Raw genomic sequence first — 27,215 nt, 5'->3', positions numbered from 1 at the left:
AATCATTTTTCTTACGGGGATGCTTTGGTAGAAATTTTTTTTTTCATATTTGCAAAGTAACACGCCCATGTGTGCTTTTCACAGAACTGTAAGACTGGCACTGGGATAGACTCAGTCCGAAAAAGAAGTACTCCTTTTTCAGCATATTCATCATGGGTCTGTTTAGCCAGTACAGGACAGTGAAAAAAAGAAAGTCCCACGTGTAAAAATATTTATATATAAAAATTTTTCTGAAATTGGAAACGATTATAAAAAAACAACAATATATTTACCATTTTTATTTACTGAATAATCCTTATTACCCTTGATTTTTTTTTACAAAGAATATACCATCATTTACCATTAATACCATCACTATAGGACCGTGATAAAAAAAAAAGTTCCACAAGTAAAAATACTTACAAATCTAAATTTTCTGAAACTGGAGAGAATCCTATCATTTCTTATAAACTGATGATTTTGTTCTATATTAAAAGATACAAAAAACAAAAACTCACATTCATCATTTATAAATCTTGAACCTCAAACTTAATTTTTTTCAAGTTATTATCATTTTTTTTTACTTACTATTACTATTACTTTTTAATTTTTCATTTATTTTATCTTAATTTTGTATTTATTTATTTTAATTAGTATTATTTTAGTCCTACCTAGAGTGGGACTCGCTGGTTATTTGGTTTGGGCCGGGGGTCAATGATGTGACTCTGTAAGCTCAACTGGGGTCAAATCAGCTCTAAATTGGTACCTGAAGAAATCTGGGTGAAAAACACGAGAAGCGTCGGATGATTTGCCCCCAACCAGCATTACACTCCCTGCCTAGGGCATCGAATCAGGAGATCGGTACCTGCGCAACGCAGACCATAGGTCAGCATGCGAAAATTTCATTTTTAGAGTGGGAGTGGGTAATAGCAAGTTTTTCTCTTTTTTTCTATTTTTCTTTCAGAAGTAAACACAAAACTGGATATTTGGGCCAAATATACACATTTCTTAAGTTTCCCACCATTAAGATTTTGGTCAATTGAGAAGCCCTTAAATGGGCAAGAATTTCAACGGTACCGGCAGAGATTTTGTCCAAGGGGTTGGATAAGAACTATTAAATTCGCTTTATTTCTAATATTAAATTATTATATATTTTTTCATCCGCATAAAGGGGGAGGAGGGGAGGAATTAAGCTTCAGGCTTATTTCAAAATTAGCAAATTAATTGAAAATATGTAAAGTGGCCTACAAGTTTTTTGTAGATAGATGTTTTTTTGAAGATACGTGTTTTTTGAAGCCCACTATAAAGTTTTGCTATGTGGAGTAGCCCAATTTCGAACCCTAATTTCTAATTTGTGGTCCCTCTTCTTACTGATTCTTTTAAATCTTCTTTTAATAGTAATTTTCACTATTAACTTATTTAGTATCGCTGACTAGTTTATTTAGACGGTAAGTAATGTATTTAGAAAAATATTGACGAAGAAAAAGTGGCTTGGTACTGTGTGGCTTGGTCTAGGGCTTCTCTAAAACCGGCAATGTTACTTTTACAAAAGAAGAAGAATTCCAGACACGGTCTCGCTGAAAGAAACACATTTTCAACAAGCGCAAAATCGGAAATTTGCAGTCTGAATTTTGAATGTCTAGGCATAAGTAAAACATCTCAAAATTTCAAGTGCTTATTGTCATGTTTCTTTGTTTTCCCCTAATTTGTGGTTCAAGCTTACTAACCCCATTTTTACTATTTTACTATTTTTACTATTTTTACCTATTTTACTATTTTACTATTACCATTACCTATTTTACTATTTTACTATTACCTATTTTACCTATTTTATATTACCTATTTTATTTTTACCTATTTTTACTATTTTACCAAATCCAGGGCAGTAACTAATCCCATACCTGTGATTTTTTCCACTTTGAAACATTTTCTACTATTTACCTCTACAATATTATGTGTTTTTACAACAATGACACTTAGTTTTGGCTTTTCCGTTTCCCTGGTTTTCTATTATCAAGTTTTTTTTTCTATTTCTCCAACAATGCCCAGCAAAGAAGCATTTTCCTCTTCGATATTTTCTAACCAAGGAAAAAGTAAAAGAACAAAATAATATTAAAAGGAAAGCCCATAGCCCTAAATAGAAGAAGAAATCCATAGGTAATATATGATTGTTATAATCTGAAGAGGCTAACAAGACATCTCGAAACTGGATTTTTACACAATGTTTACAGAATTCTCAGATAGATTCCAGATTTTCAAAACGGCTAGTTAGACTTTCTGAGTCCAATTTTCAGTTGAGCTTTCTAGGCTTGAAACAATTTGAATGTCTGTACAATTGGAAAGTTAGCAACTTTTAAAAGACCAGATATAATTTCCTGTCGAAAAGTTTCAATAAAATACCAAAGTTCCTATAATTTTCAATAAGATTCCAGATTTTCAAAAGGGCTAGTTAGACTACCCGAGTCCAAATTTCAGTTGAACTTTCTAGGCTTGAAATAATTTGAATGTCTGTACAATTGGAAGTTTAGCAACTTTTTAAAAAACCAGGTTTAATTTCCTGTCGAAAAGTTTCAATAAAATACCAAAGTTTCAATAAGTTTCAATAAGATTCCAGATTTTCAAAAGGGCTAGTTAGACTATCCGAGTCCAATTTTCAGTTGAACTTTCTAGGCTTGAAATAATTTGAATGTCTGTACAATTGGAAGGGTAGCAACTTTTTAAAAAACCAGGTTTAATTTCCTGTCGAAAAGTTTCAATAAAATACCAAAGTTTCAATTAGTTTCAATAAGATTCCAGATTTTCAAAAGGGCTAGTTAGACTATCCGAGTCCAATTTTCAGTTGAACTTTCTAGGCTTGAAATAATTTGAATGTCTGTACAATTGGAAGGTTAGCAACTTTTTAAAAAAACAGGTTTAATTTCCTGTCGAAAAGTTTCAATAAAATACAAATTAAAAGAAAAAAAATCATGGCAAAGTAAAATAAATTGCAACCATTAATCACTCTTTCCTTGTTGTAAACGGCAACTTCCAGATCGGCTGTTGACAAGGAAATCGACTTTTTCAAAGGCATAATGCAATCGGTCATACAAGTCAACATGACATCCAAATTCCTTAAGTGAGCTTAATTTGTAAGTACGGAAACTCTTATGTTCGTCTATGTAAGTAACGGCAGACATGAGTGGACAGAGAATAATTTTTGTATGATCTTTGAAGAAGTTGATCTGGAAAAGAAAAATCTGTTTTAAAGACTCAAATACTTCCATTTATTACAAGTTCAATAGTGGGATTCCCAACTACCGTACCTCCCTTCCATGTCAGACTCATGTACAACATTGCGTACAGGTATGAAGAAATGCCTCATGGAGAACTGAATTACAGTAATCAAAAAATAGATAAGCGTTTTTTGGGGGGAGGTAGGGAGGTTATGGGCAAAGAAATATTCGGGAGAAAAGTGCCATTTCACTCGAGAGGGGGAATAAAATCCTGGGTCTTACAACCTCCTACTAATCACAAGCACCCATGGATATTAAATTTTTTAAATGGAGATCCAGATATCTTGTGACTTAAGGAAATATCCGCTAGTCTTAGGACTCACACCTCCCTGAGGACCAAGCTTGTTTTGACCAAAAAACAGAGGCATATGCAGTTACAAAACATCATATTCGGGTGGGAGAGAAGAGCAGGTAGTAAAAAAAAACTAAGGCTATTGGGCTTAATTGTTAATATTATGTGCTAATTACAAAAAATTTATAATATTGAATACTAACATTACACTATCGTTCTCTTTTTCTAACACTGGATCGTTATCCTAAAACATGTTTTTCTTTATTCATGAGTTATTAAATTAATAGTGCAAAAAATTCAGCATTTTGCGTTAGTTTTGTGGTGCTTTTTCTTTGCCATTACAACAAGGCAATGTTTGCTTTCGATACTCTCTGCGTCACATGCCCTGATGGCTAAATGTGTTCCTTGACACCAGAACACATGACAAACTGTTGGTATAACTTATATGAATATACACACTTGAATAAGGTATAAATATGAATAAGACTGCAGAGAATGTATAAGAATGTACTGCAAAAATCTAAATAAGAATAAATGATATAAATAGGTAAGTACATAAAAAGAGTGAACAACCTAATAAATATACCACTAAAATGAATAAGACTATGAATGTGAATTATACAAACATATGAATAAATATATTAGTTTATACTCTGTGTATTTTAATTGTATGTAAATACTTTAATATATAACGCTATTTATGAATAAGAATGAATAAATTATTTAATTATGGCAAAAAAAAAACGCATAATAAAAATACAAAGTAGCTCAACACTCTTAGTATTTAATAAACTAGGAAACGGTAAATGGATTAACTATAGTAAAATACACCCTAAAAGTCACTTAAAGAGCCAAGGACATCAGAATATAAACCCTGTTTTGTCCCCTAGACTTGTTTTAGGTAATTAATGCCCGAAAACCATAATTTCCTAAAAAAAAAAAAATTTTAATTACTTCAAAATTAAGATTTTTTTATGGCCGAAGCAAATTTTGGTCAATTTTGCCATGTTGAACTATGAAAATAAATAAGCAAAACTAATTAGTTAAATTTGACAACGCTGGAAATTTACAGTATCATTTTTGAATGCTGAGGAATAAATGGAATATCTCAACATTTCTAGCGCTGTAGATACCACTTAAAAGAAAACCCCACAGCCCCCTCCTCCCTTCCGAAGAAAAAAGAATCGTGAATTCATCCTCTATTTTATAAACACAATGAAAATAACCGAACTATATAATTTCATTTAGTTTATATATTATTGAATTTTTGAATGCCTAGGAGAGAATTCCCGACTCTTTTTTTCTTCGGGAGGGAGGAGGGGGGGGGTCCTTCTGTGTCATTTTGTAAAAACACGTTTTTATAAAAATGATACTTTTATTTTTTGCTTTCCCATTTCCCTGGTTTTCTTTTATCAGTGTTTTTTCTATTGCTCCAACAATGCTTAGCAAAGCAGCATTTTCCTCTTCGATATTTTCTAACCAAGGAAATAGGGAAAGAACAAAATAATATTAAAAAGACAGCCCATGGCAATAAATAGAAGAAGAAATTTATAGGTAATCTATGGTTATTTTAATCTGAAGAGGCTATCAAAACGTCTCGAAGCTGGACTTTTATATCAAGTTTACAGAATTCTCAGATGAATTCCAGATTTTCAAAATTGAAATAATTTACAAGGACTTTTCCTTCCGAATGTCCAAAAACATAACTATGAATTTTTAAGGTAGTATCACATTTTCGTCAGTATCCCACATTAACCTGTAAGAATAAATAAACAACACTAATTAGTTAAATTTAACAAGACTGTCAAAATTTAACGTCTCAAATTTTTCGTTTCTAAAAATTCGACGCAATTTTTTTACGTCTAAAATTAATTTACGTTTAAAATGATTTAACGTCTAAAATTATTCGCTTCTAAAACTGCGACACAAAGTTTTAAGGTCTAAAATTATTCGTGTCTAAAAATTTGACACAAACTTTTAAACGTCTAAAATTATTTAACGTTTTAATGTATTCATCTCCAAAAATTCGAGGCAAACTTTTAACATCTAAAATTATTTTGTGTCTCAATTATTCGTCTCTAGAAATTCGACGCAAATTTTTTAACGTCTAAAATTATTCATCTCTAAAAAATTCGACGCAAATTTTTGAATGTCTAAAATTATTTAACATCTCAAATTATTCGTCTCAAAAATTCGATGCAAATTTTTGAATGTCTCAAATTATTCATCTTTAAAAAAAATTCGACGCAAATTTTTTAATGTCTAAAATTATTTGTCTCAAAATTCGACGCAAAATTTTCAATGTCTCAAATTATTCATCTCTAAAAATTCGACGAAAAGAACGATCTGCTGATTCTTAAATACAACTACACCTGCAAAAGAAAACTACATTTCCATAAACTATTTGAGGGGGTATTTGGGTATGTGGTGGCAAAAATAGTCGAAAAAGCTACTGTAACATCCCAAGGGCATTAGGAAAGTTTATAGGAAAACAACTCGCCTGCAGTGCAAAATTCCACTACCATAAATGCATCAACTACAGCGTGAATAGCCGTGGCATGTAGTCCAAATACTTCCAAATGTCAGGGCTCCGTGGTGAAAAAGTCGTCCCTTATATTTAATTGGGATAAAAATTTTATTTTACTGCTTTAAAAACCGTTATTTTTCTCTTCTAAAGAGAAAACTAGTAAAAGAGTAAAACCAGTGAAAGAGAAATTAATATAGAAATTTGTGAGTCTAAATATGGAAGCAAAAAAATTTAAGCAAAGGTGTTCAAAAATCAAATAACAAAGTAGAAATCTATGAAATTTGGCTAATAGATGCAGTAAATAGAAGAAGAACGACATTTAGTAGTTGCCTCTTTAACGCTCTTTTAAAACACACATAAACACATATTATATACTAAGAAACTTTCTCATACTTCCCATAATCTCATTAATAACTCCAAATGTACCTTTGATATTACCTTGATTCTCAACTAATTTTGCTCATAATACAGTTTCTGCTTTAAAAACCGTTAGTTTTGTCTTTTGTATACATTTTGTTCTCGGTGCTGGATGTTTAATTCTATGTCTTTATTCTTTTTTATTAGTCCTTTTTTTAGTTGTTCTACACTCCGAAATGTGTTGCACTTTTTCAAGGTTTTTGTGACCTGACTTTGACTTAAATCAACTGCCAGGTTAAACAGCGTACAGAGTAACATCTACTAATTGGATTGGATATGAAGCTTTTAAATCATTGTTTCAAATAATACGAATTTTATTTTGACTCTTTTCACGTATACATTCCTATTGCAGTTTATAAGTTGTCCTTACAATACGCTATTTGACTATTGAATAATATTCGGATATGAAGTTTTTTAAATCATTGTTTCTAATAATACGTATTTTGTTTCAACTCTTTTCACGTATACATTAATATTGCAGTTTATTAGTTGCCTTATAATACGCTATTTGACTACTGAATAATATTCGAAAATGAAGCTTTTTAAATCATTGTTACTAATAATACGTATTTTGTTTCAACTCTTTTCACGTATACATTACTATTGAAGTTTATAAGTTGTCCTTATAATACGCTATTTGACTACTGAATAATATTCGAAAATGAAGCTTTTTAAATCATTGTTTCTAATAATACGTATTCTTTTTCAACTCTTTTCATGTATACATTACTATTGCAATTTATAAGTTGTCCTTATAATACACTACTTGACTATTGAATGATATTCGAAAATGCAGCTTTTTAAATCGTTGTTACTAATAATAAGATTTTATTTTGATTCTTTTTACGTATACATTCCTATTGCAGTTTATAAGTTGTCCTTACAATACGCTACTTGACTATTGAATGATATTCGAAAATTCAGCTTTTTAAATCATTGTTACTAATAATAAGATTTTATTTTGATTCTTTTCACGTATACATTTCTATTGCAGTTTATAAGTTGTCCTTACAATACGCTATTTGATTATTGAATAATACTCGAAAATGAAGGTTTTTAAATCATTGTTTCTAATAATACGTATTTTGTTTCCAACTCTTTTCACGTATACATTAATATTGCAGTTTATAAGTTGCCTTATAATACGCTATTTGACTACTGAATAATATTCGAAAATGAAGCTTTTTAAATCATTGTTACTAATAATACGTATTTTGTTTCAACTCTTTTCACGTATACATTACTATTGAAGTTTATAAGTTGTCCTTATAATACGCTATTTGACTACTGAATAATATTCGAAAATGAAGCTTTTTAAATAATTGTTACTAATAATACGTATTCTTTTTCAACTCTTTTCATGTATACATTACTATTGCAATTTATAAGTTGTCCTTATAATACGCTACTTGAGTATTGAATGATATTCGGAAATGCAGCTTTTTAAATCATTGTTACTAATAATAAGATTTTATTTTGACTCTTTTCACGTATACATTACTATTACAGTTTATAAGTTGTCCTTACAATACGCTATTTGACTACTGAATAATATTCGGAAATGAAGCTTTTTAAATCATTGTCTCTAATAATACGTATTTTATGTGGACTCTTTATACATATACATTGCTATTGGTGTTTTTAAGTCTTCCTTACAATTCTTCCTCTATCCATTTTGGGTCATAAAGCTTGTCGTTGCCAAGTCTAATATTTGCCACCGTGAAGAACTCAGACAGGATATTGGACCATCGTTTCTTTGGCCAACTTGGGTTACCTCCATCCGGCTGTGTGAAAGTCCTAAATGACACCTGCGGGGAGGTGTGGAGGCACTCAAACCAGCGTAGCGTTCGTTAGGCTATTTGGATTAAAGAGACTCCTTAGTGAGTTGGAATAACCTCTGGTTGCTCATGAAGTTGTACCATACCCAACCTTCTATCTTCCTCAACCTCTTTGACTGCAATATACTTTGACTCTTTTCACGTATACATTACTATTGAAGTTTATAACTGCAATAGTAACTCTCAACCTACTATTGAGAGTTTGACCAACTTCGAAGCCAATGGTATTGTCCAGGTTAACAGAGGAGCGAGCAGGAGCAGACGGTTTCTTTTTTATGTGCTTTTTATATAAATAAACAAATTAAATGCTTCAGGGTACAATTTGCTGGAAAACAGACAAAACAACTCACAACTCTCAAAGTGTAGAGAGTTGCGGCCGATGTTTGCCATGTCTAAGTTCCGTAGAGCTTTACAGAGCCAGTGAGAGCACTGAAAATACGCAGTTTCGGGGCACGTCTGACGTTGGGTTTTCCGCAAAGGTAGCGTTTCAGTCTGTTCATGGTAGAAAGCGACTTAGAGGTTCTTGCTTGCAGCTAAGACAGGAGTTGTCTGAAGAAATTATGGAGTACGGGTAGACATTTGACCAACTTCGATGCCAAGGGTATTGTCCAGGTTAACAGAAGAGCGAGCAGGAGCAGACGGGTTCTTTTTTGTGCTTTTTATAAATAAACAAATAAACACTTCAGGGTATAATTTTCTGGAAAACATACAGAACAACTCAAACAACTCTCAAAGTCTAGAGAGTTGCGGCCGATGTTTGCCACGTCTAAGCTCCGTGAGCTTTACAGAGCCAGTGAGAGCACTGAAAATACGCAGTTTCGGGGCACGTCTGACGTTGGGTTTTCCCCAAAGGTAGCGTTTCAGTCTGTTCATGGTAGAAAGCGACTTAGAGGTTCTTGCTTGCAGCTAAGACAGGAGTTGTCTGAAGAAATTATGGAGCACGGGTAGACATTTGACCAACTTCGATGCCAATAGTATTTTCCAGGTTAACAGAAGAGCGAGCAGGAGCAGACGGGTTCTTTTTTGTGCTTTTTATAAATAAACAAATACGTATAAGTTGCTGGTAAACATACAGAACTGGCAACAGTGATCACACCTGAAACGTTCCATTAGTGAGATATGTAACAAAAGCACGAGATTAATACGTAGCGAAAAAACTTTTTAAGGCATAATTAGCTAATATCTATACAAAATCGGCAACCATGATCATACCTGAAACGTTCCATTAGTCATATGCATAACAACAGCACGAGATGTTCTAAACCATTTCTGCAAACTGGGAATTCTACTGAGCTCATCTCCCTCTCTTGGAGCCATAAGTGCTCCTGCTTTGAGGAGATGTTCATTCATATAGTTTCGGAAATAGGAAAGAAGTTTAACTTTCTTGTCCAAACTCGCTGGGAAGGATGTTAGACTATGATAATTCTCGGTGCCATCTCGTTCGATGTAATGTATGTCCCTGGAAAAAAGAAAGAGTTAAATTCATTATACAAACCACTGAGATACCTCATTATTACTGCCTTCTACATAGGCTAATAATAGGACATTATTAATGCCTTCTAATACTGCCAATAAGTCACTGCAGCACCTTAAGGTTGACACAACTACTCAGATTCAATTACGATGCAATTACGTTTTAGATCCATATTTGATTACTGCTATTACTGTAGCTTCATAGATTCTGATTTTGGTTCACAGAATTGTCTTTCTATTCTTCTATACTTTTTTCCAATTGTGAGAAACACCTATTCTACTTTTAACATTTTCACTTGATCTATATTCTCGTTACACAACATCACTTGTTTATCCTCGTTAATTCCTATCCAAGTAGAATGCCACCCAGGTAAGTTGAGCTAGCCACTTGAACGATCTTCTCGTTACACAACATCACTTGTTCACCCTCATTAATTCCTAACCAGGTAAGTGGAGCTAGCCACTTGATCGACCTTCTCGTTACACAGCATCACTTGTTCAACCTCACGTCTTTATCTAAGACATTTAATTTAAATCATACAATTACCGACTATGATTACATTTGAGAAATTCTTTTTTTTTCTGTTTATTTATGTCGGACCAGCTGATGGACATAACATAAATATAATAAATTATTGAAATATATTTAGTTAAAAATTATACTGAAAAAAGAATATATTATAATAAAAAAAATCATGGAAAATCATGGAATGGTTTAGAAAATCATAAATAAAAAAAAATTATAATAATAAAAAATATAATAAAAAAATATGTATTGAAAAAAATATATACTATAAAATAAAAATAAAAAAATATATATTGAGTTAAAAATATAATACATTATTGAAAATTCCTACACTCCCTATTAAAGACTATTGAGACACATCAGTCACACAGCTTTCATCATAACTCTACCTTGACGCGTAGTAAATTCTATCGCATTGCGATGAAAATATAAAAGGCCTGTTGAAGTTAATCCCATACCGCTTTGGGAAACTTTCCATGGGACTGTGATGTCCTATTTCTGAACCAAATTTTCCATACTGGATAATATTTATGTTGTTCTATCAGGCCGTATTTTTAGTATGGAGATCCCTGAAATAAAACAACCGATGCATCGGTCCTTTTGACGAGAAGACACATGACTTAAACAGAAAGTACAATTACATACATCTTCTTAACTATATTTTCATGCTGAATCGACTGATGAGGCCGGATTGCTAAGAATTATTTTTCAAATTTTTAGAAGGAGGTGAAAAAATAAAAGGGGAGACATACTTTCACGAATTCATTTGAGCCACAGATAAATTCTTAAAAGTTTTTTCAGCCAAATACAATTAGAACGGGACTCATCAATCAACAATCATCATCAACCTAATTATTACCACAAACCCAAGACTAAGATAGGAACAATAAAAATAATCCAATATTCTTTGCTTCTATTGGCTAAAAGTAAAAGTCAGGTATCCAATGAATTGAAGAAAAACAAAGAACTTACTTTCCAATGGATAGAATAAAAATAATCCCCTATTCTTTGCTTCTATTGGCGAAAAGTATAAGTTAAGTATCCGATGAACTGAAGAAAAACAAGGGACTTACTTTCCATTGGATAGAAGCAAAAGTCGAGTGAGATCATTGAATATCACACCAATACTGTCATCACAGAGTTGATAGCCAAAGCCGTATTTATCCGAGTAGTCAACCCATTTGCTGATCCATACCATGGGTACACTTTCTGGGTCTTCGGCGTCATCTAAATAAGTCATAACAAAAGAGAGTTAAGATTGAAAACAAGATCCCTCAGAGTAAATGCTGGCGCATAGGACGTCAAATCAGCGTTTCAGTTGCTGGGACTTTTTGCAGGGAAAAGCAGCAAGCTTGTCGCATAACTTTGCTGCTGAGGGGACCAAAACCCGGACCCCGTATAAGTTAGGATCAGGTTTAGGATAAATGCAATTCCTGAGCCATCTTTCCGTGATGGTTTTTTCTCACTTGGGTCTTTCTTTTCAAAAAACGTTTTAAAATTACTGGTTGTTGGATTGATAGGGCAATAGGGCAAACAGGGCGTCGAATCGTTGTTTCAGTTCCTGTGTCTTTTTACAGGGACAAGTAGTGAGCTTGTCACACAACTTTTGCTGCTGAGGGACCAAAACCCGGGCCCCGTATAAGTTCGGATTAGGTTTAGGATAAATACAATTCCTGAGCCATCTTTCCATTATGGTTTTTTCTCACTTGGGTCTTTTTTTTCCAAAAGACTTTTAAAATTACTGGCTGGTGGATCGATAGGGCAATAGGGCAAACAGGGCGTCGAATCGATGTTTCAGTTCCTGGGTCTCTTTACAGGAACAAGTAGTGAGCTTGTCACACAACTTTGCTGCTGATGGGACCAAAACCCAGGCCCCTTATAAGTTAGGATTAGGTTTACGATAAATACAATTCCTAAGCCAGCTTTCCATTATGGTTTATTCTTACTTGATTTTTTTCACAAACGTTTTAAAATTGTTGGTTGTTGGCTCAATAGGGCAAATAGGACGTCGAATTGGCGTCTCAATTGCAGAGTCTTTTTTATAAAGACAGATAGAAGGTCTGTCGCTCAGCCTTGCTGCTGCGGGAATCGAAATTAAATCCCCGTAATTCCAAGCAAAACCTAAATCCTCTGTGCAATAACAAGGTACAGAATTAGGTTTAGGGCATGCACATAGTTATAGCAAAAGTAGAAGATATAAGTCATAAGAAGATATAGATAAAAGGAAATACATAGAAGACCAAAGAAGACAAACAAAATACAGGAAGAAGAGAGAGAAAATAATAAAGGAAAATAAAGGGAGAGAAAGGATTCAAAAGACAGAGGGGAGGTGGAGCGATAGAAAAAGAGAAAGGACGAGAGAGGAAGAGATAGTAAAAAGAAAAAGAAATAAGGGGATAAAGGGTGAGAGAGGAGGGAGGTATAGGTATATAGAAAAGAGAAAGAGAGAAGGGGATAAAAAGAAAGAAGGAGAGGAAGAAAACAAATAAAGAGACAGAGAGAGAGAGAGAGAGAGAGAAAGAGAGAGAGAGAGAGAGAGAGAGAGAGAGAGAGAGAGAGAGAGAGAGAGAGAGAGAGAGAGAGAGAGAGAGAGAGAGAGAGAGAGAGAGAGAGCACTTACCCATGTTAGCCTCTCCCATGTAAGAAGGAGAGGAGAGAAGAAACAAATAAAGAGAGAGAGAGAGAGAGAGAGAGAGAGAGAGAGAGAGAGAGAGAGAGAGAGAGAGAGAGAGAGAGGAGAGAGAGAGAGGAGAGAGAGAGAGAGAGAGAGAGAGAGAGAGAGAGAGAGAGAGAGAGAGAGAGAGAGAGAGAGAGAGAGAGAGAGAGAGAGAGAGAGAGAGAGAGAGAGAGAGAGAGAGAGAGAGAGAGCACTTACCCATGTTAGCCTTGGCATTCTTGCTATTTTTAGACTGTATAAGATCCTTCAGCTGAGTATGGAGGTCTAGCAGCAATGCTTCAGGTGATTCGCTCTTTTTCTGAGGCATAGGCTTTACAACAGCTGCGCTAACTTGAGGCAAATTCTCTGAATTGAAAAAATACAAATAAATAAATAAACAAATTTCGAGCACCGTCTTGGTGCTCCAGTGAGTCTTTATTAGTTTTAGTAGTAGTAATTCCGAACTCTATCCACTCCTTAGAGATCATGAAAGTTGTAGCTCAAAGTCTGAAATTGGACTTCAAATTTAAGACATTAAGCAATTTTTACTAAAAGTTTATGCCTAAGCATGCCCCTTAACAGAGGTATACAAAAATCCAAGCCTTGGGGTTGGTTCAATTAATCAATCAATCAATCAATCAATCAATTTATTAATACTAAAAGAAAAACTATTATAAAAGTAAGTCAGTTAATAGGCCCAAGAAGCTTTGCTTGTAATGGGCCACAGAGAACAAGAATAAAACACTTTTGTAAAATATACACAAGAAAAAAAAACAAAAAAACACTGGAACAAGGGAGAACAAAAAACACTGGACATTTAACAGATAGAAGATTTAGAAGGAGATTTAACATATAGCTGAAAATGATTTTAAAAGAAGAGAAGTGACATACAAATTGGGATAGAATTAAAAAGAGAGACAAAAATTATTGAACTGGAAAGACCCGACGAAATAATGCTTTTGCAGAAAGAAAAAGAGGGACATCCAAATTTGAAAATTGCATTTTAGAAAGGATTCCGCTTTTTTTTTAAAAAAGAAGGGAAATTCTCAGACTCTCAAGTTTTGGTAGGTAACTTCAAAAATAATGAATTTTAGAATTTTAAAATTGGCACTGCCTCAATAACGAGCAAAAAGGGATGTATATGTTTTTTATTTTCCACTAAGGCACTTCGTATGGAAGGAGTATTCGTAAAAATTTGGAAAGGACTCTTTTGATTAGACATTTAAAGTTCTAAGGCCCTTTTTACGTCAAAAGTGATTGGAGGGGAACCAGCTCCCCTTCCGAACCCCCTTTTTTCCAAAGTCATTTTATCAAAATTTTGAGATAGCCATTTTGGTCAGCATAGTTGAAAGGTCCAATAACAATGCCTCTGAGGACGGCAGCCCCTCCAACACAGCCCATGGGGCAAGGGCTATATTTTAAAAAATGCTCTTCTTTTGTTTACATTTTTCCGATTTTTCTTTTCTTAGCAATATTGACGTTTTGAATTTGAATACACCTTGAAGAATGTTAAGAATTATATTTAAATGGAGTTCGATTAGAGGATTACGTACAGAATTGCATTCAAAGTTATATTTGAATAGACTTTGAATGAAGTTCGACTTATTGTCTACCAAATTCGAGAATCATAATAAAAATATATCTGAATAGGCTTTGTATAGTTTTCGACTTAGAGAGTCTGCTAAAGCTCGAAAATTACATAATGAACTACATTTGAATAGACTTCGAATTAAGGTCTACTAAATTTTATAAATTAAATTTAAATAGGTTTTAAATAGAATTCGACTTAAAGATTATTAAATTCAAGAATTATATAAAGAATTATGTTTGAATTGACTTTAAACAGAGTCAACTTACACTCACCAAAGTTCGGTAGTTACAAAATGAATAACAATTGAATAGACCTCGAATTGAGTTTGGTTTACAGTCTATTCAAATTTTATAAATTATACTTAAATAGTTTTGAATAGAGTTCAAGTTTTAGTCCACTAAATTTCAAGGATTATGCAAAGAATTTAATAAAAGATTAGAATTTAATAAAACTTAGTAAAAATTTAATAGAACTTGAATAGAGTTCGACGTACAGTTTACCAAATTGAAAAATTATACATACGATAAATGTTCGAGAATTGTATTTGAATAGACTTCGAATAGAGTCTGGCGTACAGTTTTCCAAATTGAACGAGTTATGCAGAGACTTATGTTTGAATTGACTTTGGATAGACTTAGACTTAAAGTCTACTAGCATTCAACAAGTATATACCATTGCAAATTACACTCGTGCAACAATTAAAAAAATAAAAAATTTTTTATAAAAACGATATCGCTATCAAATTTTTAACTGCTCCAAAGTAGATTTACGCGCCATCTACTGGCAACCCAAAAAACTACCCAAAACTGACAATAAAACACCCCACAAGATAGAGCTGGAGAAACTGTGTCCCTGAGAAAACCTTTAATTTACCTCACTGGTTTGTCCAGTGACAGAAAAGAGTCTGATTAAACATTCAAGAACTCACCTTTTTGGTTTATCTCTCCCAATGGTCTTCGAACTGCTACAATGCTAGAATTTAGTTTCGTGTCAAAACGGGGCGCCATTGTCAAGCACGACAAAGGAAGTCGTGATGGAACATACCCTAAAAATGTGAAAAGAAAAAAATTCAGTTTAGTGTCTAACACTGCACCATTGCCAAGCAGGACAAAGGAAGTCGCGATGGAACATACCTTAAAAATGCAAAAAGAAAATTTAGTTTAGTGTCAAACATGGCGTCATTGGCAAGCAAGGCAAATGAAGCCGTGACAGAACATACCCTAAAAACTTAAAAAGAAAATTCAGTTTAGCGTCAAACACGGCACCATTACCAAGCAGGACAAAGGAAGTCGCGATGGAACATAACCTAGAGAAGGAAGAAAAAATTAGTTCCGTGTCAAAACGCGGCGCCATTGTCAAACAGGACAAAGGAATCCGTGATGGAACATACCCTAGCGAAGGAAAAAGAAAATTACTACTTTTTCAGTGATTTTTTCTTTTCAGTTTTCCAAAGAAACTATCAAGAAGTCATTATTTAACGAAAATCTTGCCTCTCTTCAATTGATCTCACTGCTGTTAGCCCAAAAAGGCATGTTTATTTAATTTTTTGCGACTAGGGTAACTTTCGAAAAACATATTGTGATGTGATGGAAAACCTGGGTTCTCACAAAGTTTTGTCTTCACGAAAATTCAGGGGGAAGGGGACAATTTTGTTTTATTTTGCAATGAAACTATCAAAGAGCCAATATTTAGTGAAATTACAAAAAAAAGAATTTTTCACTTGTGATTCTTCATTTTTTTCTTCCCAAAATATAGAAAGCTTACCAAGACTTCTACATAAATTTCTCAAAGTTTCTCACAGTCTCATCAGAGAGAAAAAGAGATACTTCCGGTTTAAACTGTGCTTTAATTCCATTGGTTTATTTCTTTGACGCATTTAAGCTCACTTGGAACTATGTATTCCCACTGGCTACAGATTTTTAGAGCCAGCGTCTACTCGATTAGATCTGAACATTTTTACCAGATTACGCACGATGCTGACGCTAAAGTATTTTGCCTGAATATCAGCACTTGAGCACTTGTATATCAGCATATCAGCACTTGAATGAGGCCTTAACCCTACTCATCCATACAATCACATTGAAATTTTTGTTTCTCGCCCAAATTCCTTGGCTTATAAATGCAAGTTCACTTGCATAAGAGTCGAGGCAGATTGCAGGAGGCCCTTGTAGGCCTTGAATTGGACTCGTTATTTCCATTTGTCAATATGCTGCTTCCCCCTTTCTGCGATCGTGAATTAACCTGAGAGAGAACCTCCAACAGGTTGGAACCCAACTTACCGTGAATTAGCATGAGAGTGTTGACTCTAGTTCAGCGTTGTCGAGTGATAGCCATGAGAGGGAAAATTTTCAAGTAATTTAACCCGTAGTCAACCTGCGTGTGTTCCCCAGCGAGAACCTCCAACAGGTACAACTCTAGTTTGACATTTGTGAAGGGACACACATGCACGGAAAGGTGTAGCATAAATGGCAGACAGTAACAACGGCAATCAAACGGATAAAATTAACCCTTGACTGGGCTGCCCACTTAATTCAACAATCTGTCTTGGCTTTTTTCTACAATGGGCCATGACTTCCACTTTTCCCACAACTATTCCCTCTTTTGTTAAATTCCTCTTTTGTATATATATATATATATATATATATATATATATATATATATATATATATATATATATATATATATATATATGTGAGAATGTTCCTTTACACATAAGAAAAACGCAAGAGCATGGAGCTAGAGAAAATATCTTACCAAGGGTCATGAAATCATCAGTCAGAACTTGGTGGACTGTTGGACGCCTCGTTGGATCTCCCTGAAGCATTCTCATTATGAGATCCTTGGCAAGAGGACCAATTCTTGAGGGAACGTGGTATTCATTCTTCTTGATCTTGGCATAGGTCTCTTTCAGTGTTTGAGTCTCAAATGGCGGACGCCCAACCAGCAAAGTATACCTAAGAAACAAAACTGTGATGATAATCAACTAAATTCACAATAGTAAGTACTAATACCATTAGTATTATTAAGTACCTATTACTATTAGTACTATTATGTACTAGTAAGTACCATTTTCAAGTACCTAACCGAATCTTGAAAATGGTTTGGTCACTATATATCTGCTGTATCAAGTTCAGAGATTTGAGCATCCCAAGACGAACAGATGAAACCAATCTTTACTTCTCTGTATGTAATCTGGCATATACAACAACAAAAGCTTACCATTTATAAGCACATTTATCATAAGTATTTTCGAAGAGCACTGCCTTTCCATGACATGCAAATAATAGTTCAAATAGGGATAAATCCTTTTATTAGACAGTGAAAACACTGAGAAAATCTCTGGATATTTCAATCACTTGCAGAGTAACTGTTTCCAACAGAAAAACTATCACTGTGTATGTGATTAAAATGTCATGATATTTTGTCATTGTTTTCACTGTCTAATAAAAGGACTTGTCCCTATTTAAACTGGTATTTATACACATTTCCGTCCAGAAAAGAGCAACAAGCATTATACTCCGAAACCGTGACATGCCCTATGATCCAGCCCTCCCAAAACTGAATTTATCTCCACTTAAAGTCCGGCTTGAACACCTGATTATGCAATTTGGAAAATCCGTCCTAGCCTATACGAACCCCTGTTCACTACTACCCGAACCAGCCCCTCCCAATAGTCGAACTCGGTTCCAAAATAAAATTATACCCCCTAAAGTACGAACTAATCGTTATGCCGAATCATTTGTGCCTTTCTTCACATCGATTTTCAATTCTGAGCTGTAGTGTGTGATTTTAGTTTATATGTAAGAATTTGTAAAAAAAAAGCTGAATTTAGCTATGCTATGATAGTTTTCAAATATACCGATCTCTCTCTTTCTTTCTTTCTCTCTCTCTCACACACAATTATCATTAGAAATGCTGCACAAATTGTTTGGAATATAATACTGGGTAGCTACACATGAAGCTATATATGAAGGGTAGCTACATATGAAGCTACACAGCTTGCAGCACTCAAGGTCACGGTGAAAAGATTCTTCCTCAAAAAGAGTAAAGAAGAGCAGGTCATTGCTATTTCGCTCTTCCAATTTTCTTTCTTTTTTTATTGTCTACATGTAATCGTTTCCCCATCTTTCCTTTTATTGAATATGGTTTACATAACTCAGTAGACAAAAATTCCATTTTTCCCCTGCTACTCAACAAATTCCCTTGGATTTCCCCCGTGAATTTAGCAAACTCGGTGGTCAACTATTTTGTTTAATAGTTGTACCTCTTGGCACTCATTCAATCGCTTAGTGAAACATTCTTAGGATGCTGGCTCGGAGGAAATGGGCCTTTGTGGCCTGAGCCTCAAGTCAGTTTAGTGCATCCATTCATACTTATAGTAAATAATTTCTGAGACCGCACTGGATAATTATGACAATACTAAAAAATTGTACAGGAGAGAGAACGAAAATAATTGCAGCCAGTGAAAATTCGAAGAGAACTATGCAAATATTTCAATCGAGACCTCCGAGTCTTCAGTGCTGAATAATAATAAAAAAATACAGATAAAAGTCCAAAGCATAATATAAAATAAACCTGAAAAAAAAAACATTGAAAATAAAATAAACCATTTCCAAGTAACGATGAAAAGGAACTTATTTCAGTTTCAGAGTTTGTTTTCAGGTTTGATTTTTATATTATCTTTTGGACTTTTATGTGTTTTATGTGTTTATGTTGTTTTCATTATGTGTTTATGTTGTTTTCCTTATTCCGCACTGAAGACGGTCAAGCGAAGATCTCTACCGAAATATCTGCATAGCCTAGTTCTCTTCGATTTTCCACTCGTTCTCTCTCATTTTTAGCTTTACAAATATAATAATATGACATTTTGGTATAAATTACAATATTTTTGAATTTAAAAAAGAGGGAATAGTTGTGGGAAAAGTCAAAGTCATGGCCAATTGTAGAAAAAAGCCAAGACAGATTGTTGAATTAAGTGGGCAGCCCAGTCATTAATTAATTAATTATAATAATTTATGTGTTGGTCATATTGGGAAATATGACCCCATTTAAAAAAAAAATAATAATAAAAACGTCAGATTAGAACAAGGTAAAGCCTGTACGCCATCATCCATTAAATGTTCAGATGTGTCTTTTCTTATATTGGCAAATATTTTTATTTATTTACTTTTGAGTTTCCACAGGAAATTACTTTCAAAATTATTTTACTTCGTAATTTTTAATAAATTTACCATGATTATGTATACTGTTAAAATGTTTTGATCCCTATTTAAACTAATAGATATCCAATTCAATAAAATACCAACAATGCCAATATTTCATTCAAAACGTCAACTTAAAATAGGGTAAAGTCTGAAGGCTACCACACATTAATTTTTAACAAATCATTTAAAGAAGAAAGAAGAATATAAAAAGATCAAATTTAACTGACTCAGCATCCACTTGAATAGAATAATCAAGAATGCCAAAACTGGGTAAAAACAGTCTGATTCAAAATACGGTATGTAGGTTTGGACACATTAATTTTCATTAATTTGTAAGAAAAATTGAAAAATGTAAACCTACTTCAAAAGAATGTCCTTACTTATTCAAAACATAAAAACACTATAGTTTGGAGTACCACAAACACTCCTTGATTTTTCACGAATTTCAGAAAGAATTTTATGATTTTTATCAAATCAAAAGAAACAAAGAAAATTGCAAAATACTAAGGAGAAATAAAGTGTAAAAAAAAAATCTCACATTATGCATCCCATACACCAAACATCCATTTAAAAAGAATGACCTTTTCTATTCAAAAATTCAGAACGGTATAATTTAGAGTATCACACACTGTCCTCGATTTTTAACATAATTTTATGATGTTTACCAAATCATAAGATAAAAGGACAAAGAACTATAAAATAAAATGAATAAAATCTTACATTATACATCCTATGGACCAAACATCCACTTCAAAAGAATGCCCTTTCTTGTTCAAAACCTCAGGGGCAATATAATTTGGAGTGCCACACAGTGTCTTCTTCCTTTCGCCCCCGACAACATTAGTGGCCAAGCCAAAGTCACCAATTTTGATTTCCATTTCGTCATTCAGAAAAAGATTACCTAACTTCAAATCTCTATGGATGATCTTATTATCATGTAAATATTTGACTCCAATAAGAATCTGTCGCAAGAAGTAGCGAGTCTCCGGCTCCGTGATTGCTTTTCGTCGCTTGTGGAGTTCCATAAGACTCTGGATTAAATAATATTGTATTAAATCAATGCTTTTTGAAAAGATCAAATAAAAGAACAATTATGCATTCAATGGTTACAACAGTTTTGTTTTTATTAAAAAAAAAACCGTCACGCTGATAGTGTTTGTCAGATCATTTCTCTAAACCATCATCTTGATTGACATCATTTGCCCTGCCAGCAGCAATTGTTGTAGGCGGATATGTTTTTGTACCGACAGCTATTATTGGACAGTCAATATAGCTGGACAGCCTTCGGTCATGCTTGTGGCAAGGTGAGTTATGTCAATCAAGACGAGGCTTAATCGAGAGTAGCATATACTACCAGAGGAGGTCAAGTCAGAGGTTGATAAAGGCTTCAAATTAGGCAAGTATCTCATTATGCTATTATTCACAAATTAAATAGGGGAGTAAGTCTTTAGACCAGTCTTGGGGAAGGAGTCTCCCTTCTCATGTGAGTAGGTTTGTAAACATATTGATACCAGGATAACTCTCAAACGTCCTCTATGACTGCATTACCAAGCATCATTTTATATTTCAAGTGTTGCTTGATTTTGAGGATAGTATTTAATATTGTCAATAGTTGATCATAGTTCGCGTTCTTTGTTTACACTTTTTCTTTGTTTACACTGCCTTGCGGAGTTTGTTACTTCAACTTCAACTTTTTCTTTATTCAACTTAAAAAGTACAAAAACAATATTATGCCCCAACAGAGAGCTGAGCTCGTAAGTTAGATCCTCTTTTGGTATCCCTAGCAGTTCTTTCTAGTGGAATCCCAACTTTTCAAGCATACTGACAGCCTGCTGATATATCAACTTCCAAATGTCTCTTTATATGGCTATAGTTTAAAAGTGATGCCGAACTGTTGTAAGACCATCAATCGGTACTATATTCTTCTGATGTTCTTACCCGCGACGCCAATCTGACTTGAAAAAGGAGACATATTTGCAAGGCTGTAGGGGTTGAAAAACCCCCCTCCCACCCCTTTAAATGCTTCTCCGGTTCATAAAAATGTACAAAAAACTATATAAACAAACTTTTGATACATTCTTAAAAATACCAATTGCACCGAAATATGGAGCCGTTTTCTAGAAAAAATACATATATAAATAAATAATTATACATACATTTATTGCTCATTTATAAAGATGGTATTTATATGTATATATATATATATATATATATATATATATATATATATATATATATATATATATATATATATATATATATATATATATATATATATATATATATATATATATGTATATATATATATAAATATATATATATATATATGTATATATATATATATATATATATATATATATATATATATATATTTTTATATATATATATATATATATATATATATATATGTATATATATATATATATATATATATATATATATATATATATATATATAATTACAATATAAAAAGGAGATAGCAAAAAAAGTTCTTGTGCACTGGCACTCTTAGAGTCCATTTTCAGGAGTAAAAGCATCTTAAAAACCAAGAATAATAAATCAAGTATCTTTCAGGCATGTACGTCAGAGTTTTTCCTCCAAGAGGAGGGGGTAGGGGAGAACAATAGAAAATAAAATTTTATTTAATCATTTATTTAGGCTGTTCCCTGAAATTCGAGAAGAATTGGGTGGACCTTTGAAAATCTTTGGTCTGTTTATAATTTTTTTTATTCTATTTTCTACAACTTAAAACTACTATAGGCCTAGCCAGGGAGCATGGTCACTTTTAAAGTGGTGCTGCTCATTGAGACAAAATTTCTTCCCATAAGCTTGGTAGCTTAGTTGTTCTGAAATATGAGAAGTTTGAAAGATGCACTCATAAATGCAGCACAGAATTGTCTTGCTATGATAAGGCCCACCCAAAATATATTCAGAAGGCTTTCAAGACTGGCCTGTGGGGGGAGGGAGAGGGAGACAAAACCTTCAATACAAATTTTAAATTTAAACCTTAAAAATGTTATTACTAAAGTCTCACCCATCCCCCCTTATTACAAACCAAAGTCAGATTTTGAGAATAATTTAGATTAGATTCTTTTAAACATAATATAGGCTATAATAGATATTTTACAACAAAAACCTCTGTACTAATACACAATCACATAAATGATAAAAAAAAATCCTAAAATTTAAGGCCATTTTCTAACTCACCCTTCTTCTGCAGAGCTCCAGAATAATATATACATGGTTTGGATCTTCAAAAAAGCCATGAAATCCAACAATGTACTTGTGATGCAGGGCTTTGTGAATTTGAATTTCTTGTGTCATTTTGTCACGTTGATGTGGTTTTGTCAAGAGACTTTTTGGGACTATTTTGCCAGCCAGTATTTCGTTTGTAGCCATATCTGTCAGTTCGAAACATCTTGCAAATCCACCCTAGATAAAACACAATTACTTGGAAGCCTGTTTGTATCAAATGAACCTTTTAAATATTAAAACAAATCACAAAAATATTGCACAAAAGAAAGAAAAAAAATACAAAGTCGAAATTTTAGGAATAATTTACTAAAGTCTTCTTTATTAGTTCATTCTTCTTAATTAGTTCATTAATTGGGCATTCTTCTTAATTAGTTCACAAACTATTTCTTTATATTGTCATTTGCATTTAAATTAAGCAGAGTGACCTTTATTTAGATATAACTAAATAAAGTTATTACAACTTTTATATAAAACTAAAGCAAGAGGTTCTGATGGTATTCATCCAAGGTCCCTGAAAGACATTGAAAACCAGATAGCCTCCCTATTAGCAAACATGTTTAAATACCAGTAAAGACCAAAAAGAATGGAGATCTGCTAACGTACTTCATTTTTCAAAAAACAATAGTTTACAGATGCTGAAAAAACTACAGATCTATCAGTTTGACCTCTGTCCCCTCTAAAATTATGGAAGGCATGGTAAATGATGCCATCTTAAAACACTTGACAGCCAACAGCCTTTTGCCCACTGTCATGTTAGGGCATGTCCAAGAGGTAGGAGAGGGGGCTAAATTCCCCCATAGGTCCCGAGTTGAAAATGTAGCCTACACTAAATACAACAAAACATTTGGCAATTTTGATAAATTATATTATCTGTTTTAAAATTTCTGCAAGATAAGTAAATGTTGACATCAGCATTTTTTCATTTAAAACGTGGACTGGAGCAATTATTTCAACTTCAAATACCTTTTTTTTATTATTTTTGGTTTGGAAGATTTGCATAAAGCTAGTAATTCACAAAATTCAAGAATTCTGTTTCAATTTAGATAGTCTCTAAACAATTCTTGACTTAGTCATAGGCAGAGGAAAAAGGTACTAGAAACCATTACTACTTCTAACTAGAAAATTCCAAATATCCCATCATGACAAAAATGTTCTTTCCCTTCTTATTTTTGAATGACCCTACCAAACCCACTAGTGACACTAAGAAAATGGTAACATATTTTCTTTCCAGTTGGATGTTCAAAGAAATAAAAAGCATTTAGGAAATTACATGTAACTTAGACATTCAAATTCTGGCTCTTATAGTACTACATACAAATGTAGCCAAGACTGACCAGTAGAGATGGCTGAGGGATCATTCTAGATCTTTAGCAAGAAGGACTTTCTTCCTCTGCTTTGAAAATAATTAACCTATGTCTATTGCAGCTTAAAATAAAAAATAGAACTAATTGGAGCAGCAACATGTACATTATGGAGGAATAGGTAATTAACTATGGAGGATATTATGAAGGAAGTGGAATAAAATCCTTTTTTCATAAGTTCTTATGGAAAAGCTGAGATGCTTTAAAGAAAAATAATTGTCTATCATCATTATCTGCAATTGATTTAAATATGCTAGAAAGATTAATTGGATACACCAATTTGACATAATTGTAACTGGATGTAAGGATTCAGGGGTTATGCCCTTAATTTATTTTCTGTGAGCCCTTAAAAAAACCAAACTTGTTCATGTTTTTTTTTATGTGAAATATTATTTAAAACAACAATCATCAAAATCACTTGTGGTTGAGAAAGTAGCCATAAATTCTACAACCATGTTTTTCTTAAAGCCATAGGGTTTGGCACCATTTGTTTCTCATCTTTTTTATGTGTTTAATGAAGCTCCAACAGTCACCTATTTTTTGACAGGGAATGTTGCTGTCTGTTGAAAATTTTGATAAGGTTACTAAAAGATATTCTAAAAAAATGAGTTTTGTAAAAGAAGTCCATATCTACCTTTGGATTTTGGCATTGGATTTGGACTGAAGGAACATTTTCAGTCAGTCTGGTATTCCAATACATCAGACAAGAATTTTCAACACTTGGAATATAGTTTCATCAATATAATACTAGCTGTCATTTTAGCTTAATATTATCAAGAAATAGCCAATAAGGCTACATGTTAAAAAATATCAGATGTATCTTGATGCAATGGTGCTGATCTGAACTTTTTGGCAAAAAAAAAAAAAAAAAAAAAAAAAAAAAAAAAAAAAAAAAATTATGCCAGTTTGAACATTACAGCTAAAAAATTGTTGGGAGCTCATTTTGTATTGAAAATAGGAAACTGATAGAATTAAATATTCTTTTCTCATCTGGGTGTATTAGATATGGTGTCAACATTTCACATTGTCAATATATAATGATGGCATCAAGAGATGGTGTTTCAAATCACAACTAAGCAGAGCTATCCTGTTTTAAAGGAAAATTTCCATAGTGGTTCCAAAATTGTACTGCTAAATCATCGATGCCTTTACCCTAGTTGTAAAACCTATTCATAAAAAAGATTTATATCAGATATGGGTAATTGGAAACCAATTCCAAATACTTTGATTTTTTTTTATGTTTTTGCACATATACAGGCACACTGCCCATGCTTGTTCTCATAAAAGAAGGTATTACAATGCACAAACTGAAGTAAGTTGACCCAAAAGATTGAATTTATCTTTAGTATTCTAATGCTTTTGATAAAATGTCACCTGAATTCCTGAATTAAAGAAGACTATAAAGCAATAGCATTCTTACTTCATACTATGTAGCCCATTCCTATCAATGAGTTTATCACATTTTCTTCCATTGTTACCCACTTTAAAAAAAATTATTTCAAACAGTATTTATATTCAAAATTTTATTGTTCTCTCTCTCTGGTGAAACTAAATTTAAGGCTCCTGAAAGAAATGGAAACCAGATAGCCTACCTATTAGCCAACAACTTTAAATACCAGTAAAGTCCCCAAAGATTGCAGATCTGCTAATGTTGTTCCTGTATTCAAAAAAAAAGTGTACAGATACCATAAAAAGGCACTGAGTGGTATATCCACTTTATTGGTAAGCTAGTTATATGAACTGCTATAATTTTACCAGGATCTTACCTTACAGCAATGATTACTATAAGCTATTAACAATAAAGTCCTTGGGCATATTCACTGCATATTTACCACACAGAAAACTAGACCTAGGCTATATGAGGTAAAGAAACTGTTAAGTCCTAGTATAAACTCATCTTCAGTTTGGAGCATCCCTGGAGTAAAATGGGTATTAGGGCACTGAAGAGTCTCTAGAGAAGGACAAAAAAAATTATCCAGCCTGTATGATGCTCAGTTTGAACAGAGCCTAAAAGGCATGTAGGCTAGTTACTAGGCTACCCTGCCATATGAACAAAAAATGGACAATCAAAATCAAAAAGCAGCTAAGCTCCAGGGTAGTGAAGGGTGTATTTATGGCCTGCTAAAACAGGCCATGTGCTTACTCCTAGGCAAGGAGTTAGCACAAAAACAAACCTGGTCTTAAAGAAGAGAGTAGTAAAGATTTAGTAGCATTGGAGTTCTGCCACTGTGAAATGAGTTGACAGAGAAGACAGTCTATGCTACTACACAAGGCTTGTTCAAAGCTGAAGCCAACAACATTAGGCCAAAATTGACTGAAAACTGAATTTGGGCTCAACCATCAGTACCTAAAAGTTGACATAGGCTACCACTATCACCCCAAAATCTATAGGAGGCTGTACACTATATCTCACTGGATATTCGATTTAAGGCATCTGGAAAGAGCATCAAAGGGTTGGCTATGCAGCTGAAAATGGCAGAGATGTCAGATGAGCTATAAGTCAATAAAAGAGCATTACCTTTCCAAGAAGTTTTCCTCTCTGATACTTCTTCTTTGTGCTAGGATCAACAATGATTGTCGGAATGGTCTCTGGCTCAGGTCTATCACTGCGACTAGACATGATTTTCTATTAGGCTATACCACCTTTTAGTCAAAAACCGTTTAAAAAATTTAAATTCATAAGATGCGCCGTTTGACTTGAAATTTTCTAGATATCCTTAATAATTATCAAAATAATAAAATTAGAACAAATTAATATTGATGGGTAAATAAGCAAAATAGAGTGTTTGTAGTATATAGAGCTTGGAATCTAAGGGAAATTAAT

At 33.2% G+C, this 27,215-nt stretch overlaps 1 protein-coding gene across 1 annotated transcript; it reads right to left on the bottom strand.

The window, feature by feature from the left end:
• Nucleotides 1–940: 940 nt before the first annotated feature.
• Nucleotides 941–27,085, bottom strand: LOC136037797 (serine/threonine-protein kinase PLK1-like). The gene is made up of 9 exons (XM_065720630.1): nt 26,910–27,085; nt 22,983–23,207; nt 20,496–20,806; nt 17,326–17,525; nt 15,500–15,616; nt 13,200–13,346; nt 11,398–11,551; nt 9,538–9,784; nt 941–3,200 (listed from the first exon to the last, which is right to left on the bottom strand). The coding sequence occupies exons 1-9, from the start codon at nt 27,009–27,011 to the stop codon at nt 2,973–2,975; spliced, it is 1,731 nt and encodes a 576-aa protein (XP_065576702.1). The 5' UTR covers nt 27,012–27,085; the 3' UTR covers nt 941–2,972.
• Between the last annotated feature and the right edge of the window lie 130 nt (nt 27,086–27,215).

The sequence above is a fragment of the Artemia franciscana genome, chromosome 17 (genome assembly GCF_032884065.1).
Source record: "Artemia franciscana chromosome 17, ASM3288406v1, whole genome shotgun sequence".
Classification (NCBI taxonomy): domain Eukaryota; kingdom Metazoa; phylum Arthropoda; class Branchiopoda; order Anostraca; family Artemiidae; genus Artemia; species Artemia franciscana.
Note: the sequence above shows the minus strand (reverse complement) of the source record. Positions and strands in the feature narration are given on the sequence as shown.